The 16,010-nt window shown below is 53.8% G+C and overlaps 1 protein-coding gene across 11 annotated transcripts in view; it reads right to left on the minus strand.

Moving 5' to 3' along the window:
- The window catches only part of SMARCA4 (SWI/SNF related BAF chromatin remodeling complex subunit ATPase 4), an 87,025-nt gene that overhangs the window by 26,416 nt on the left and 44,599 nt on the right, over positions 1 to 16,010 (minus strand). For all 11 annotated transcript variants that reach the window (XM_087867262.1, XM_087867261.1, XM_087867267.1 and 8 more), the window contains 9 exons: positions 11,634 to 11,700; positions 10,476 to 10,586; positions 8,632 to 8,874; positions 7,003 to 7,116; positions 6,222 to 6,329; positions 5,096 to 5,182; positions 4,284 to 4,330; positions 2,684 to 2,850; positions 29 to 192 (listed from right to left, as the gene is read on the minus strand). In XM_087867262.1, the coding sequence (XP_087723388.1) occupies positions 29 to 192; positions 2,684 to 2,850; positions 4,284 to 4,330; positions 5,096 to 5,182; positions 6,222 to 6,329; positions 7,003 to 7,116; positions 8,632 to 8,874; positions 10,476 to 10,586; positions 11,634 to 11,700 (1,108 nt within the window). The remainder of the gene's footprint in view (positions 1 to 28; positions 193 to 2,683; positions 2,851 to 4,283; positions 4,331 to 5,095; positions 5,183 to 6,221; positions 6,330 to 7,002; positions 7,117 to 8,631; positions 8,875 to 10,475; positions 10,587 to 11,633; positions 11,701 to 16,010) is intronic.

The raw sequence follows: 16,010 nt of genomic DNA on the forward strand, positions 1-16,010 counted from the left end.
CCCCGGCCAGGGGGCCAGCCAGCCTTACCTGGTGGGGGTTCCAGTCACTGTCGAAGATGATCACAGTGTCAGCCGACTGGAGGTTTAGCCCGAGCCCCCCGGCGCGGGTGCTGAGCAGGAAGATGAAGTACTCGGAGCCGGGCTCATTGAAGGTTTTCAGCAGCATGCCCCGGTCCTCCGCTTTCGTCGTTCCTGCGGGGCGCGGGGAGAAGGCTGTCAGCAGGGGGGGACCATGCATGGCGGGGTGGAGGGCGACGGTGAAGAGACACAGAGGAAGGCCTGCTCCAGAGAGCAGGGACAGTGCCAGCACACGCGCCACAGAAGCTTCCCAGGCCAACTCTGCAGTCACCCCATATGCATGCCTGGGCTGCGACGAACAACCAATTCAGGTTTACGGCGAACATGAGCCAATGCCATGCCTCCCACCCCAGGAGATGAAAAGGACTGCCAACAGGCCACTGACTCTTCCTGGAGTCACAGGGACTCTCCTGTGACCATTCAGGACACGATCTTCAGCCCTGCAAGCACTAGAGAGGCACGTAAGCTCCTTGGGTTGCTGCCAGCTCAGAGCAAAGGTGCCTTTGGCAAATCAGGACTCATTTTTGGTGATGAAATGAAAATTAGGGGCGCCTGCGGGGCTCAGTAGGTTAAACATCTGCCTTCGGCTCAGGTCGTGATCCTGGGCTCCTGGGATCGAGCCCTGCATCAGGCTCCCTGCTCAGTGGACAGCCTGCTTCCCCCTCCCCTGCTCCCCCTGCTTGTGCTCGTGCTCTGTCAAAATAATAAAAAATCTAAAAAAAAAAAAAAAAAAAAAAAAAAAATTAAACGCTTCCAGCCACTTGCCCAACCACCATGATGAATAACACGGAGGCCCAATGCCCACAGGAGCCTGGGCTCCAGGCATGCCCCCAGCTGCCCCTTCCTAAGGGCTGAGGCCTAGAGCAGGGAAGGAGCAGCTCATGCTGAAGTGTCTGCTGTCCCATGCCCAGCCCACACCCTCACTCTCACCGCTCTGATAGTGGAAGGTTCCATCTCACAACATGTTGCTGAGCCCCTACCTTTTGTCTGTACTTTGCCAGAGCTGGGCTGTGACCAAGTGGGTACTGTGTAGCTGTGGCTGAGCGGACAAAAGTCCTCTCCTCACCATGGAGGACAAGAAAGAAACTGGGCAAATGAACAGCTGCTGGGGCAGGTGGGAATACGCTCTCCACCTAGAGCCTCTCCTGAGGATTGGCATGGTGACACAGACAAGGACCAGTGCGCACAAGGCCTGGCCCCTGAAGGACGGGCGAGACAACTGGAGAGGCCTGGCCATACCACTGGCAGGGGTGCAGTTTTCAGTCTCCAAGGAGTGGGAAGGAGGCCCCAGAAGGAGGCAGGGACACAGGGAGATACACACTGTCATTTGTGCTTGTAAAGGTTACCCTGGACGGAACTCCAAGACCAGGCTGACAGAAGGCAAGACGGGCACAAAGGGCATGCTGTGGGTGAGGGTGGGGAGGCCAGAGACCGACAGGCGATGAGCCCAGCAACCACAGGTCTGTAGGCTGTGAAACCACAGTTCCACCAGCTGCACAGCAAAAGACAAATGAAGGTGCAGAGGTTTGGGGCATCCTGCCAGGGAAATGCACCTGGCAATGAGCTGCAATCAAAGCGCTGAGAAGCCGTGGGAAAAAATCTACCGACTTAACCGTGTTCAAGCCAGCAGCTCTCAAGCTCACTCTTCCGGTGAGTCTGTTCACTCTCACAGTTGGACACAGAGCAGGGACTTCCTCTAGGGCCTCCCCGGCCAGTCAACATGGGTCAGAACACATGCCCAGCATGCTGTCACCATCTCACTCAGCACCCTCCTCCCTGGGGCTCCCATGTGCTGGGATCGAGGCAGAAAAACACAGCTTCCCAGAAGAGTACGGGGGTCGAAGCTAAGCACTGTTCCCAGGAGAACCTGCTGTCATCCTGCATCACCAGCTCCCTCTCTCCCTCACACACTACCCTCAGTACACATGGTCTGGGCACGGATGAGCCTGATTCCAGCTCCAGGCCTGACCAGTGACAGCTCTACAACCATCTGGCAGTGGAGAGAAGGACATGTAGCTTACAGCAACCTAATGAGAGCCAGTCCTTGGACCTGTGGGGGGAAAAGATGGGCTGCACCCTCTGTCGGGGACACTGAAAAAATATAAGGGGAGCCTGAACAGGATACCTGAGAATAAAGCTAAGATGGAAGACAGTGGGACCAAGAGCTTGAGAAAAGCCCCAGCAATATCATCTAGACACCTGGATCCAGCTGCACCTGAAGCAAGCTAACACCTGGGGCTCAGTATACTTTTTTCTGATGTCCACAGGAGGTGGACTTCTGCCACTTCCCACCAAAAGAGGACCACAACCACCGGACCCCAAGTTGCAGTACAAAGACCGTAAGCCTCGTGTTTAGGAGACACGGTGTCAGATCCAGGTGGGCCACTCTCCTAGGCCACAGGCTCTGATCCAGCCACAATACTTGCAGAGCCCTCCCTCCCAGTCCTGCAAACCTGTGTGTCACTGAACGTGCTACACTCACTCCTGACGCTAAACCCAGTCTCTGGGTCTTGCCCTGCCTCAGGAAGGAGGGTACACCAGCTAGAAGCTTTGGCAGTTGTGGATAACAAGTCCCGCCACAAACACCTCTCTTGGTCACACTCACCATCAAGCCTGAGGTATTTAAAGCCACGATACGCAAAATAATCTTCCATGATCGTCATGAGGGAGGTCATCTGACAGAACAGCAGCACTTTGTGGTTGGTGGCACGGAGTTTGGGAAGAATCCTATCGAGAAGCTCAAACTTCCCCGAGGCTCGGTACAGGTCCAGCCTGGTGAGCAGGGAGTGGAGGAAGAACACAACGTTAGCGACGGCGCTCTGTAGAAGGAGAGCGAGGAGGAAGCGCACCTCCCATCGCCAGGCTGACCTGGGTGCCTGCGCAAGCTGCTCATCACGGGGGCCAAGAGCACAGAAGTGGCTTCCTAGACAGACCCGCTGACCTCTAAGAAGTTTCAGCAAAGCCATTTTCAAGCCAGCTAAAATACACTCGGGCCATTCTTGGTCAAGGGTGAGCGCACGATTGTCATCCAACTCAGATACGTTTAAGAATGAGAAGAGATGCTATCGGCAAACAGGAAGCGAGGCCTCTTCCCTAGTCCATGAGAGAACCTCCAGGACCAAAGGCTCACGCTGGCGTGCCCACTCCGCGCCCCACACAGGGTTAAGGACCACTGCGGCTTCTCTCATTCCCTCTAGTCAACCACCCCCGGCTTACAGCTGTGCAGACTGAGGCTGGGGGACAGCGTGACATGACTGCTGATGCTCTCAAACCCAGGTCTGTGAGCTCCCCCTGAGGCAATTTGGTATAAAAAAATATATAGCAAAACAACTTTTTGATCTTTTATTTGGTGCCTCTGTTCTCCAAAACCGTTTACTAGCTCACAGAACTGCTGGTGGCCTCAGCTCTGTAACAAGGCTGTTTGCAATGAGGAAACCTAGACGGGGTGCCCATGTCCAACAGCAGGGCTTAATGAAGCCTGGTTGCATCATCACTGCTGGAGGGGCACCTGGGTGGCTCAGCTGGTTAACTGTCTGCCTTCAGCTCAGGTCATGATCCCAGGAACCTTCTCCCTCTGCTTCTCCCCCTGCTCATGCATGCGCTCACCCTCTCTCAAATAAATAAATAAAATCTTTAAAAAAAACCCAAAAACATACTGGAAAAAACCACCCCTGACAAGGTAGATCGTATACCATCTCTCTTAGCAGTCACAGTTTAGACTCAGAGTAATTAAGAAGGCTGTCAAGGGTCACAGAGCCCGGATGTGGCACTATGGGGCCTGGAAGCCAGGTCTGCCTCTCAAGATTAATGGGAGAATTTCTTTCTTTCTTTTTTTTTTTAAAGATTTTATTTATTTATTTGACAGAGATGGAGACAGCCAGCGAGAGAGGGAACACAAGCAGGGGGAGTGGGAGAGGAAGAAGCAGGCTCATAGCAGAGGAGCCTGATGTGGGGCTCGATCCCAGAACGCCGGGATCACGCCCTGAGCCGAAGGCAGACGCTTAACCGCTGTGCCACCCAGGCGCCCCTAATGGGAGAATTTCTAGTCCCTTTTTTGGGTTTGTCTCTATTTTCTAAATTTTCTGCCACAAATATAGTGCCTCTGAAATTGGACAAATGTGACGAGAGCAATGAAGCCAGTCAAGAAGTGAAAAAGACCTTCATGTGGACAACATGCCCGCCCCCTTCACTGGGCAGCTTCTCACCCTTGCACGATGCCACCGGTAAACCCCAAGTGCTCGGAGAAGGACTCCTGCAACAGAATGAGAGATAGGTCAGCACAGCGCAGGAAGAGGCCACCCAGGCCCACACCTCAGAGCCCCCACACTGGTCCTCAATGATCCACAGTGGCTCCGAGGCCACACGTGGACGCTGCACACGGCTTCTCTATCCTGCTGATGTCCCTTCCCTTGGGCTTCTCCAACCAAGAAAACTCAGTTACGATGGAACACTGTTAACCACCGAAATGAGCACACAAGGATTTGAGACCAGCCTTGGAATGGCGGGATGGACAGGGACAACAGGGATTTGCAGAGATCCCAAGACTTCACGTGCAGTGAAGTACAGACATACATGCGCAATTCAGAAGCAAGAATCCAGACTCTCAAATGGTATTGTGGCCCAAAAAAGTTCTGACCCAGAGATTTCATGACAAAAAAAAGTTGCTCTCGATGCTCCAAACCAGGAACGGCCCCCCATGTCACTGAGTGGGAAAAGCTGGCGTGCCAAGCAACAGAGGCTGTGGGATCTTATCAGGTGGGAAAAATAACCCCAATCTCGGAATGCTTTCCGTGGCTCTCTGAGGGCAGACTTACTGGAGCTTTCGTTTCTATCATGTATTTCCCTACTTTGTTGGGATTCTTTACAAGAATAATCACTTATGAACAGAAAATCAATAACGAAACACTGTACAGGCATTACCTATTTAAGATATTAAAAAGTATTTTTAAAAAAGCCGTCGCGGAGAGACACCGCAGCTGAGAAGGGAGGGCCTGCGGTGCCTGGCAGTTGGCCTCACCTCGATGTGCTGGAACATGTACGGGTGGTTGCAGATCTTCCTCAGCTGCATGATGGTGTTCATCAGGGTCTTGGTACCACCTTTGCCCTGGGGAGGCAGAAGAGAGGCTCCGCACCAGGTCTTGATCCCCGGGCGGGGTTGGGGGTGCAGTGGGAGAAGGACTACAGAACGGGACACTTCAGGGGAGGTGTGGCTTGTGGCAGAGTAACTGGGAGCAAGGGGCTGGCTCCTGTGGAAGCACAGAGGGCTCGAAGCCAGCTCTGGGGGAGCACAGACGGCCAGCACATGGGAAGGGCTGGCAGGATAGGAGGGAAGTAAGAACGGTAAATGGCTGAGGCTGAAAGATAAACGTTTTCCTTGGTTGTGGGCACTGTGGGGAGTCCCTGGGGGGGCTGCAGCCAGATGGGCCATGACAACTCAGGAAGATTTCTGGCTACAGAGAGGAGGAAGGACGCGGGGGTGGGTGCCTGCTGCGGGCCGAGAAGTAACCCAGGAAACATGCTGCTGCACCCGCTCAGGGAAGAAAGGGCCCACAGAACACATGGAAGGAAGACATGGGGAGGCACAGGGCGCAGAATCGAGGGACCTGGAAGGACATTTCTGTCCTGATGAGGGGAGCTGGGATGGGTGGGGTCTGCGGCCTCAGAGCAGTCCCAGAGGTGGCAGCCCAGTCCTCACTCCATATCACTTCAACCTCAGTAACAAGGTGAAGGGGCTTAGTGGCCATGGCTGTTGAGTCAGCTCTTTCCCAGCTGGGAAGGTGAGAACATTCTAAAACTCTGCTGGGGGTCGCGCTGGGCTCCGCCCTGTCAATGGATGCATCTGCAGGAGGCCAGCATTTTGTAAGCAGAGGACACCAGATAGTGACAGACTGGGAGGGTCTTGGGGGATTCCCTGGAGATGGGCCATTAGCCCCTGATCAGTGAGCCTTACCGGATGAACCTGTTCCCACCAGCTATGATTTAACTATAGTCATTAGATGCCCTCAGGATGGTCACCAGATCGGGCCTTAACCTCCACAGTAAACCTCAAGGAGGCAGAAGGCTCTACTGATAATAGGGTGCTCGAGTCCCCCCACAACGGCCTTGGACGTCCAGACAGGGAAGGGGCGGGGCCCATGTCTAACCTTCTTGTCCTTCTCGGAGCCGTCGGTGAGCAGCACCCCCTTGGCCTGCATGTGCCTGTAGAGCACTCGCTGTAGTGCAGACATGTCACACTTGATGACATATTCCACCTGTGGGGGACACACATCACCAGTCTGTTAGGGGGAGACTCCCTGAGACTAACACCCAGCCTGGGCCCATCTCTGGTCTCGGAGCCTCTCAGAGGCACCATCCTGGACCCCAGGACGTGTGCTCGGAAGAAGCCCCCATGGCCAGAGAGCAAGGGGAGACGGGCTATGGTAGGTGCAGTGGGACAGAAAAATGTAGAGGGGATGTCCTGGGCCTGAAGGGGCAACTTGGCTACCTTCCCAAAGCTCCTCTACAGCCCACTGGGAACCAAAGGGCAAGTACTGCATGCCCGATGGGGGGAGGGGAGGGTGTCCTGGGAGGGTAGCCGGGGGACTGGGACCACAAGCCAGAGCCATCCTGTGGTGTGAGGGGGCCCACGAGCAGCCCACAGCTGCTAAGCACTGCCGGATGTGGGCGGATGGGACCCGCCCAGGCATCGGGTCCACAGACAAGACGGGGGCTTCCCCACTCTAAGCCACACCTGCCTCCATGTTACAGAGCCAGTGCGTGTGAACGGCCATCCTCATGTCACATGGACACGACAAAGCTGAAGCAAGACCAGGGCCACGAGAGAAACACCCTGGACCACTGGAGCGCCACCGGACTGGGCCCACTCTGGGAAAGCCCTGGTGCGACACCGCACCAAGGCTTCGTCCACTCCCAACGATCCATTACCTTCTCAGGCAACTGGGCTTCGACTTCTTTCTTAAGCCGCCGGAGCAGAAAGGGCCGCAGCACTTTGTGGAGACGACGGATGATGAGAATCGTCTCCTCCTCGTTCAGGTCCACCTAGCACCCCCGTGAGACAAGCAAACCAAGATTATCTCCAAAGGAAGGAGGGGGGATGCAGAGAGCGGTAGGCAGGGTCATCCAGAGTCACCTGGTCCTCGGTTTCAGACTGCCGAATGCTTTAGGGGGCTTGTTGGGGCACCGTCTTTCTTTAGACAACTTCAGGGACCTGGGACCTTCCACAGAATTCTTAGGGTATAGAAACCAAGGCTCCAGGGAACCACACCCCACAGGCCTCATGGAAAGAACCACACAGGATAGTTGGTTGTTTCCTCAAGAGTAATATAAACTCATGTGTCTGGAAACCTGCCAACACATCCAAACAAAAGGTGGAGAACACCACGTTTATAAACCGTTGGTGTGAAATGGGTGGTCCTCATGGAGGGCTGTCACTGGGAGCCCCAAATCCTCTCATTTCAGCCTGGCAGGGACAGAGGGAAAGAAACTCTGCTCTCCCAAGGTGTCTGATACTCTGCTAAGAAGCTAAACTTTTAAAAATTAAAGAGTCAAACAGACCACACTTAAACTTATCCCTCTGGGTCCTGTGATCATCTCTCAGTAGAGCTTTAGAACTTTTGCTAAACTTGAAAATACACAAAACCAGAACATTTGCTTAGGATGAGGATCCTGGAAGTCTGAACACTGGGGAGCTGCTCTCTGGAGACTCTTGGAAAAACCACGGTTTCTCCTTCAGAAGGGCTTCTGTCTCCATGGGCACCAAGGAGAGGGTGTCTCGCGGATGACGGTAAGATGGCCCCGGCTGGCCTGGGCCGGACACAGCGGCAGCTCCGGGCAGCCCAGCCACCGTAGGCAGTGACGCTCACCAACCCCCAGCCTCTGCAACTGTGCCCAGTTTCTCACTCACAGGTTCCAGCCACTCAGCCTCCTTTAACAGAAAACACGACCTGCCCACAACCCCCACCCCCAAACCCCAACAGCACAGGAGGCTCACAATGGGAGCCAGCTTGGGGACTTCATCGGGCAGATAAAGACCTGGCCCCCGACAGCAGTGCCGTAGTCTGGTTTGTAGGCTGGCGACACCACCCACGGCCATACAGACATCAAGAGCCACTGGTCACAGCACTCTTTAAAAACAAAATACATAGACTCTGACCACGTTGCTCCTTTGAAACTGGCTGAGCCTCCTGCTGCCCTTAGGGTGAAATCTGAACTCTCTATAGGGACCGACAGGACCCTGAGGAGCTCCAGCTGTGCCCTGCCAGCCGCACAGCTGCCACAGGGCCAGATTCCTTGCCCTCCCTGGACCTGAGGCACCGGGTCAGGGAAGCCCCAAGAGACTCCCCAGAGTTCACTCTCTTGATTTCTGCCCGTCAGTCTCGGTGCAAAGGCAGCTTGCCCAGTGAAGCCTTCAGCCCCGGGCCCTCAGCATACACCAGAGAGAAGCCAGCGGAGCCTGGCACTGTCCATTCGGGAACAGTTCCTCTACGGATGTCCCACGACCATGGCTCCCCTCCCTGCCCTACCGCCGGCACGGAGCCAGCCACGCGCACAGACCTTCTCTCCGGTCATGGCGAAGGGCGCGTTGAACCACTGCTCGAAGGTGCTGCAGCTCTTGAAGATGGTGGGCAGCAGGAAGTTGAGGAGCGCCCAGAGCTCGGGGAGCTTGTTCTGCAGTGGTGTGCCCGTCAGCAGCAGGCGGCGGGGGGCCACGTAGTGAGTGTTGAGGACCTGTGTCAGCTTGCAATGGTGGTTCTTCATTCGGTGGCCTTCATCAACGATCATGTACTTCCAACGGATCTGTGGGCCCAAGAGCAAGCAGTCAGGGGAGGGGCAGCAGCGGGGCTGCCCCCACTTGAGCTAGACTCTCCCTACCACTAGGCAAGTCTCCAGATGGACCAGCATATTCGGGTGAAGAACTTGAGCATGACGAGGTCCCCGGACAAAAGGGACCGTCTCACCAGGTGACAGTCACACAACAGCGCCTCTGAAGCGTGGGGTGCAGACAGGCACACCGGAGACATGCCCCTAATCTACTGTTGGGTGAACAAGCTGCACAACAGTACTCTGGTTCCCCCCAAATTATGTATGTTTAAACATAGCACAGAAAAATCCTCCAAAAAATGCCCCCCTCACTGATTAGAGAGGGCCCTGCGTGGGGGGTCTACAGGGAATGTGGCTCAGAAATGGGTACATTTTCCAAGCATCAGGCTGTGCCTCTAAAAATAGGAGTGGCATAGGTAAGTTCGGACAGTGAGCCCTGAAGGGCTGGGGCCGTGCCCAGAGCCTGCCGGTGGCTACGCGACTGACAGACACCGGCTAGACGTGGATCCTCATGGTAGGTGAGAGTCTGCAGGCGGGAGCCCCAGGTCTGAATCGTGCTTTAAGTCTGCAGAACCCCATGATGAGCCTCAGAACTGCTCTCTGCCTCAGCTTCCACCGCCTGGGGGCACAGTGAGGCCTGAGTGAGGCGGTGCGTGTCAGGCGCCCAGAGTGAAAAGGCAGAGCTGACCAGGGCAAGGGCAAGGCGGCCATCTCCCATGACGAGTCTCCGTTGCTTGGCCTTGACATTCATTAATGACGTTGTCAGATAAGGATTTTCAGAGCCTAGTTCTTGGGCTTGGGATGGGCCAGGCTTTGCCCTAAGTGAGACGGGTATATCTGCACCACAAGCCCGAGGGAAGAGCCTGCTCACTAGATCCCAGCTCCCTGGGCCTCTGTTCCCTTATGTGTAAGCTGGGAGATGGACAGGAAGCACCCCAAGTCATTACAATAACCGAGCCCCTAGAGGTGACTTGTGAACACATCCAGCCCTGGGTCAAAAAACCACTGCTCGACCTTCTCTCTACTGGATGGGTAGTGGTCAGAACAGAGGCATCACCTTTAGCCTTCAAACTGGGAAAATGGCCTTTTTGCAGGCAAGGAACCAGGCTTATTTTAAATCTGGGTCAAGGCATGGTCTCAGTGATTTACTGATGGTCAGACTTCACAACTATGCCTGCTGAGAGGCTCCTAGGCCTGTACAAGCCCCACCAAATGCGTGCCAGCCTAGCAGCCCAAGGCCAATACAAAGGGCCTCAAAGTCTCAGCCCTGAATGCTGAAATCATACCTGCTTTGCGGGATGGTGTCCTGAGGGCTGTGGTGGGGGTGGTACAGCTAGCAGGGAAGGAGGGTCGAGGCCATGAGAGTCAGGCAGAGACAAGACTGGCCTCACCATAACCCTGCCAGGCACAACAAAGGTAGGGCTGGCAGGTCGGGAGACACTGAATGTGATGAAGCTCTTTGGGCAGAAGCTCTGAGGAGCTGGTCTGCGTGACATACATAGGATAACCCTGGATCACTTGTTCACTGACACCACGTGACCACGGGGTTTGGTGTGTTTTACACAAGGACATGCTACCTTCGCAAGGATGTGCTTATCCTTAATGATGTACTCGTAAGTCGTCAGCAAGACGTTGAACTTGCCACTTCGGAGCTGGGGGACGAAAGCACGTCTGGCTGCTGGAGAACCCTGTGAGGGAGAGAACGCATGCACGGCTCAGCCCTAGGGCCACGGTGGCTGCTGTGGAAAGGCGCTAGGCAAGGCTGCTGGGCCTGTCCTCCAACCCTGACATGCAGAGTGGCAACTGCAGGCAGAGGAGAAAGGCATGCGGGCCATGGGCAGCCAGGGGCCTCTGGGAAGCTTGCTGTCTGCCCTATACCTGCCCTGGTCTCTGTGGCCAGTCAGCTCCCTCCTCATCCCAGGGCTCCTCTCAGGCCTCCTAGCCGGAAACCAGGGCCGCTGCCTCAAGGCTTCCCATGTGAGTGTGGCCCAGCTGACCACTCCCTGATGTAGCTCCAGCTTCTCCCCAGTTAGCAAACCTGCCCCATCCCTCCCCAGTTCCAAACTCCTGACCCATGTGACCAGGGCCCCAGGGTATAAACCTGGTGCTTTCTCCAGGCTCATATTCCAGGCTGACTGAACTTCACTGAGTCCCATAAGCTCTTGCCGGCAGAACTATTCTCAGCTCCTTAAAGGTACCAAGTTCTCCCTGCACACACTATTCCCGGTGTCAGGACCCCCTCCTCCCCATCATGTGGCAGAGAGCCTCACAGCACAGGGACACACAACCTGGCTGCATGACGGCCGCCCACTCTGCCTCAGTTTCCCCACTAAGATACCAGGCACAATTAGTTTCTACCTCATGGGGTAAATCGATCTAGATATGGCCCACAAGTCCCATGTCCCGTAGATCACAGGCATACTCGTTAAGGCATCCTACATGAATGGGTTTTAACCAAAGCTCAGGTGACAATAATGAAATCTTCCAGTGAAAGCACTGATGGCACCAGATTCCACGAACTGAGTCCATGGCATCATTTACAAAAGCAGCATTACTCGGAAATAAATAAATGACCCAAACCCTGCATCAACAGCATGATCCCACGAGTACAACACAGGAAAATGTGCACATATACGTCACACCACTCATGCAAGTGGACTTCCCTCTTCGCTCATCTGTACGCCCCACTCCTACTCTGACCTCACGCACGTCCATCCCTTCAGGCTGTGACCTACCTTGTAGGACACCTTCACCACAGAGGGGGCCCACTTGTCAAATTCATATGCCCAGTTTGACAGCGTGCTGATGGAAACAAGGAAGGGATAGTCAGGTTCTTATTCGTTCATCAATAGCTCCTGTCTATGCCGATGTCCACTGAGGCACGAGGCCGATGTGGCTGTGACGCTCAGAGCTGGCCAAGTAACCGACCGTCTGGGGGAAGGAGGGGGTCATGCCCAGGTGAGAGGACCAGGGACACACAGAGATGTGGCGGCAGGTACAGGGGCAGCTGCTGCTAGGGTGGCAGGAGCTAGGCAGCTGCAGAAGGCCAGATCCAGGAGCTGAACCTGAGAGACCAGTCCTGTCACTGCTGTGGGGTCCCAGGCCCCTCTGAGAACACGCTATGCGCTGCAGGCCTGCTGCCAGGAAACCCGCAGATTCACAGTGCCTCAGTTTAGGCTCAGAGCCGTGCTGGGGGTATGCTGGGGAGATCAGGGGACACTGTAGGCTCTCTGTGCCACCTCGAAATGAAAATGGCCAGCCACTGCAGACTCCGGCCTGGTAAGAGACAATGGAGATGGTGAAGGCGTGCTGGCCTCGGGCGGAGGGCTGGAGGACTGGGTGCAGAGCAGGAGAGTAGACTCTCATCTGCTCCTCCGTGGGACGAGCAAGGCCAGGAAGAGCAGGGACAGAGAAATGGGCAGGGAGCAGGCGTGGGGGCGGGTGGAAGGTAGATGAGGAGAAATAATTCACCTGGGACAAGAGACGGAGCCTCAGGTGAGGGTGATGACAAGTCCAAGTTCCCAAGGGGTGAGTTCCCTAAGAAATACTGGAATACTCTGTTTTCGCTAAGACAGGGATCTTACTCAAAAAGCCTAGTCTGGGTAGTTTATAAAGACAGGACTCAAAGGCCGAGTGGCAGAGACTGCTTGTGGCTCACCCAGCTCCCTGCTGCAAGAAGACCCACTGAGGGTGATGCTGTCTTCACCTTAAGCCCCTAGCTCCCAGGCTCCTCAGCAGCCAAGCCAACCAGCTGGACGCAGTTAGAGCCAATGAGATGAAGCTCAAGTTGCTGGGGTGAAAGTGGGGGAAAGCTCTCAAAGGAGCATGGAGAGAGGGGAGAACCAGCTCTTCTTTGCCCTGTCCACCAACCTGGGAACCCAGATGAAATGATGGAGGCAGTGCAGCCATCCTGCAACCATGAGGTAAGAACATTAAGGCAGAAATCATACATTAAGGGCAAATGAGCAGAAAACTCTAGAAGCTTGGACCCTAGCATCTTGGAGCCACTGGGCCTGCCTCAGATGAGGCATTATTGAGGGTCAGCAAGATTGCCCTGGTATAGTCACTGAAGTCCGGACTCTATTGTATGGAGCAAAGGCAGACAGGGCACCAAGAAAGAAGCCGAGGGCCAAAACATGAGGCGTGGGGAACATCTGTAGTAGGAGGGGAGAAGAGCCAAGAGAGTCGGGGGCAGGGGAGACTGAGAAGCCAGGCTGGGATACAGAGTCTAGTGGGAGGCAGGACAAGCAAACTCATGGTGGACAGTTGTTCGTCTCAACAGATGAATGGGACAGCTGGATGCTTGACGTCTAAAACTGCTCCCTTGGGCAAAACGAGCTCTTCTGGCCGGGAGGAGATGTCATCTGATGGACCAGACCCTTGTCTGGGTGGGACATGGGTGTAAAAAGCCTGAAGATAAACACACGGAAGCTGACTTACATCATCTTGGAAAAAGGTATTTTGATTGGAAACTGTGCCAAGAGACAAAAAGAACTGAATCCAAACACTGTACTCTAATTGGCAAAGTGGTTTCACATGGATTAACTATTTGGAAAGTGCCATACACGTATACGCAGCCATTCACGTACACTGTGAATGAAAAAATAAGAAGGAAGAGCTAGAAGGAGCTCTGTGGTTCTGAGACACAGCTGTTGGCCATGACTAGACACAAATCACATTAAACACATACAATTATTTCCTAGTGCTGTCCGCTGACAGGGCCTGCCAGTAAGGACGCTTCAGAAGCGAGGGGCACCCCTAGCACCCAGCTCTTGGTTTCTAATACGGTTCTCTAAGAACAGAGACCAGAGCTTCTTAGAGAAATGGCTGATTCTAGGCCTCAGACAGCAAATGTAAAAGTGAAGCGGGGGCATCTTTGGGTGTCGAAATACAACTAGGTGTCTCAAAACCCCACAACAATGGGGCCATGTCAAAGGGACAGAGCAGTCAACTAAAAGCTCCCCATGGCTAACGCTGGGATGATTCGAGAACAAGATACACTAGTATTGGTGTACAGACCAAAGTATAAAATAAGTACCCATGAGTCTACGCTGATATAAATGATTAAATACATTAACAAATGGGGAGAAGAAATATATCTTCTGCCCAGAATTCCAAAGAATTTATAGAGCTATTTGCCCCTCAAGGAGGTAGAGCTTAATTGCCCTAATTACATGGGCGCTGAGCTTAGGGACTATTCCAGAATACAGTATATGGAAGGGGAAGAAAGACTAACTTCACAGGGCAGACACCTGATGAGCAGGAACTCAACCATGTGATCAAGGTCAATATCACAAGGGACAAAGCACACTGACAGTAACGGCCCCCGAAATGATGTCATGACAGGTGCCCTTCACCCCTGTGCTCTTTGGCCCCCACGCCCACCATCCTGTCCAAGCAGGAGAAAATTACCAGACAAACACAGACTGAGGGACATCCTATGAAACACCTGACTTGTCCTCCTTAAAAATGCCAAGATCAACAAAAACATGGAAAGCAAGGAGCGCTCGCAGACCACAGAGGGCGAAGGCTACAGGAAGACTGAATGCAGTGTGGGATCCTGGAACAGCAGTATGGGATCCTGGAAAGGCAATGGGATGTCAGGAGAAAAGTAGTGAATGCTGAATCAAGTCTGGAGGTTAGTTAACAGTGATGTGCCCGCTGGTTCCTGGGTTGTGACAAATGTACCAGTCATGTGAGATGTTATCAACAGGGGAATTGGGGGAGGGCACACAGAGCCCTCGAGAGTATCTCTGCAACTTTTCGGTAAAGCTAAAACTATTCTAAAGCAAACACAATACAATGACCAGGACGTGGAACCAGGAAATGGGAAACCAACCTGAAGGGTCTGCCCAGACCAAATCTGGAACAACTTAAGTAACAAAATAATGAATGTGTCCATTCTGCCACTTTCAGATAGAGTTACATAAATAAATTAATACATGGAAAAGGCACAGTTCTTCCTTAGAGTGGATCTCCCACACATTCAGGAGGAGCGATGGAAAGAAAGCCACCATCGGCCCTTCCCACAGGGGAAGGGGTCCCAAGCCAGACTCATCTGAAGGATGTGGAAATCTCTTGGGAGAGTATGATGAGAAATGGGACCTTACCGCGGTCTCTATGTGCCTCGCCATCAGGAACTTACGAATTACAAAGGAAAACTCCTAAGATTATATGTGGGGAAACTGGCACGCATCACCTAAAGGAGACCAGTTGTCTTTATAACTGTCTGGGAGTTAGGAAAGATTTGGGAAGCTAATAAAAAGGAACATGGGAAATCTTTATTCTATTTTTGTAATTGTTTATAAGTGAAATAATTTCAAAAAGAAAAGTTACAAACAAAACCCCTACGCTGTAGGACAGCATGCTGGAATGAACTATTCTGGGGGAGATGAAGTCAAACATCACACTCAAGCAGAGGGGCGCAGGAGCTAAAAATGGGTTACTCCAGTCACTGGTGGGCCGGAAGACAGTGCAGGGGCAAGTGCAGCACAAAGCTGAGAAGCTGGGTCTGACTATGAGGGAGGAGGCGGCAAGGCCATCTGTCCTCAGGCTGGGACCTTCTGTTGCACTGTGCGAACAGTTCTCTCTTCATGCGGATCTGTTCCTAGCAGGGCAGCCAAGTTTACACGACCATGAAGGAGGGAAGGCAGAAGGAAGAAATAAACTTCTCCAAGTAAACTCCGGGAGAGTTCTGGGACCCTCCAACATGGCTGTATGGCCTCTGGTGGCCTGGCCGTCTTAAAAGCAGGAGGCCATCTTATTTCCTGTGGGATCAGGGTATGAGCACTCAGCTTCCTGTTCTCCCCCTGGACAGCTGATTTGAAGATGAAGTGGTCGCTGCTGAGTGCTGGCCAAAGGTGGTGGTGGTGGGTTCCCATCCAGGGCTAGGCCAAGTGTAGACTACAGATACACCAGGATAGACCATACCCCAGGCCTGTGATTGGTTTCATGCACAACATGAAACCCGAGCTGGGTCCATGAGAGCCAGCCCTAGAACTTCTAGAAAAACTCTGGGGCGGGTGAACCATATTGTGGCAGTGCTGAGCTAAGAAGAGGGCTGCCTGCCGGAAGGAGGTGGCCAGGAGTGCCACGAGGTGGTGAGTGAGAGC

Source organism: Ursus americanus, chromosome 14 (assembly GCF_024610735.1).
Source record: "Ursus americanus isolate L20-20 chromosome 14, mUrsAme1.1.p, whole genome shotgun sequence".
NCBI classification, from domain to species: Eukaryota; Metazoa; Chordata; class Mammalia; order Carnivora; family Ursidae; genus Ursus; species Ursus americanus.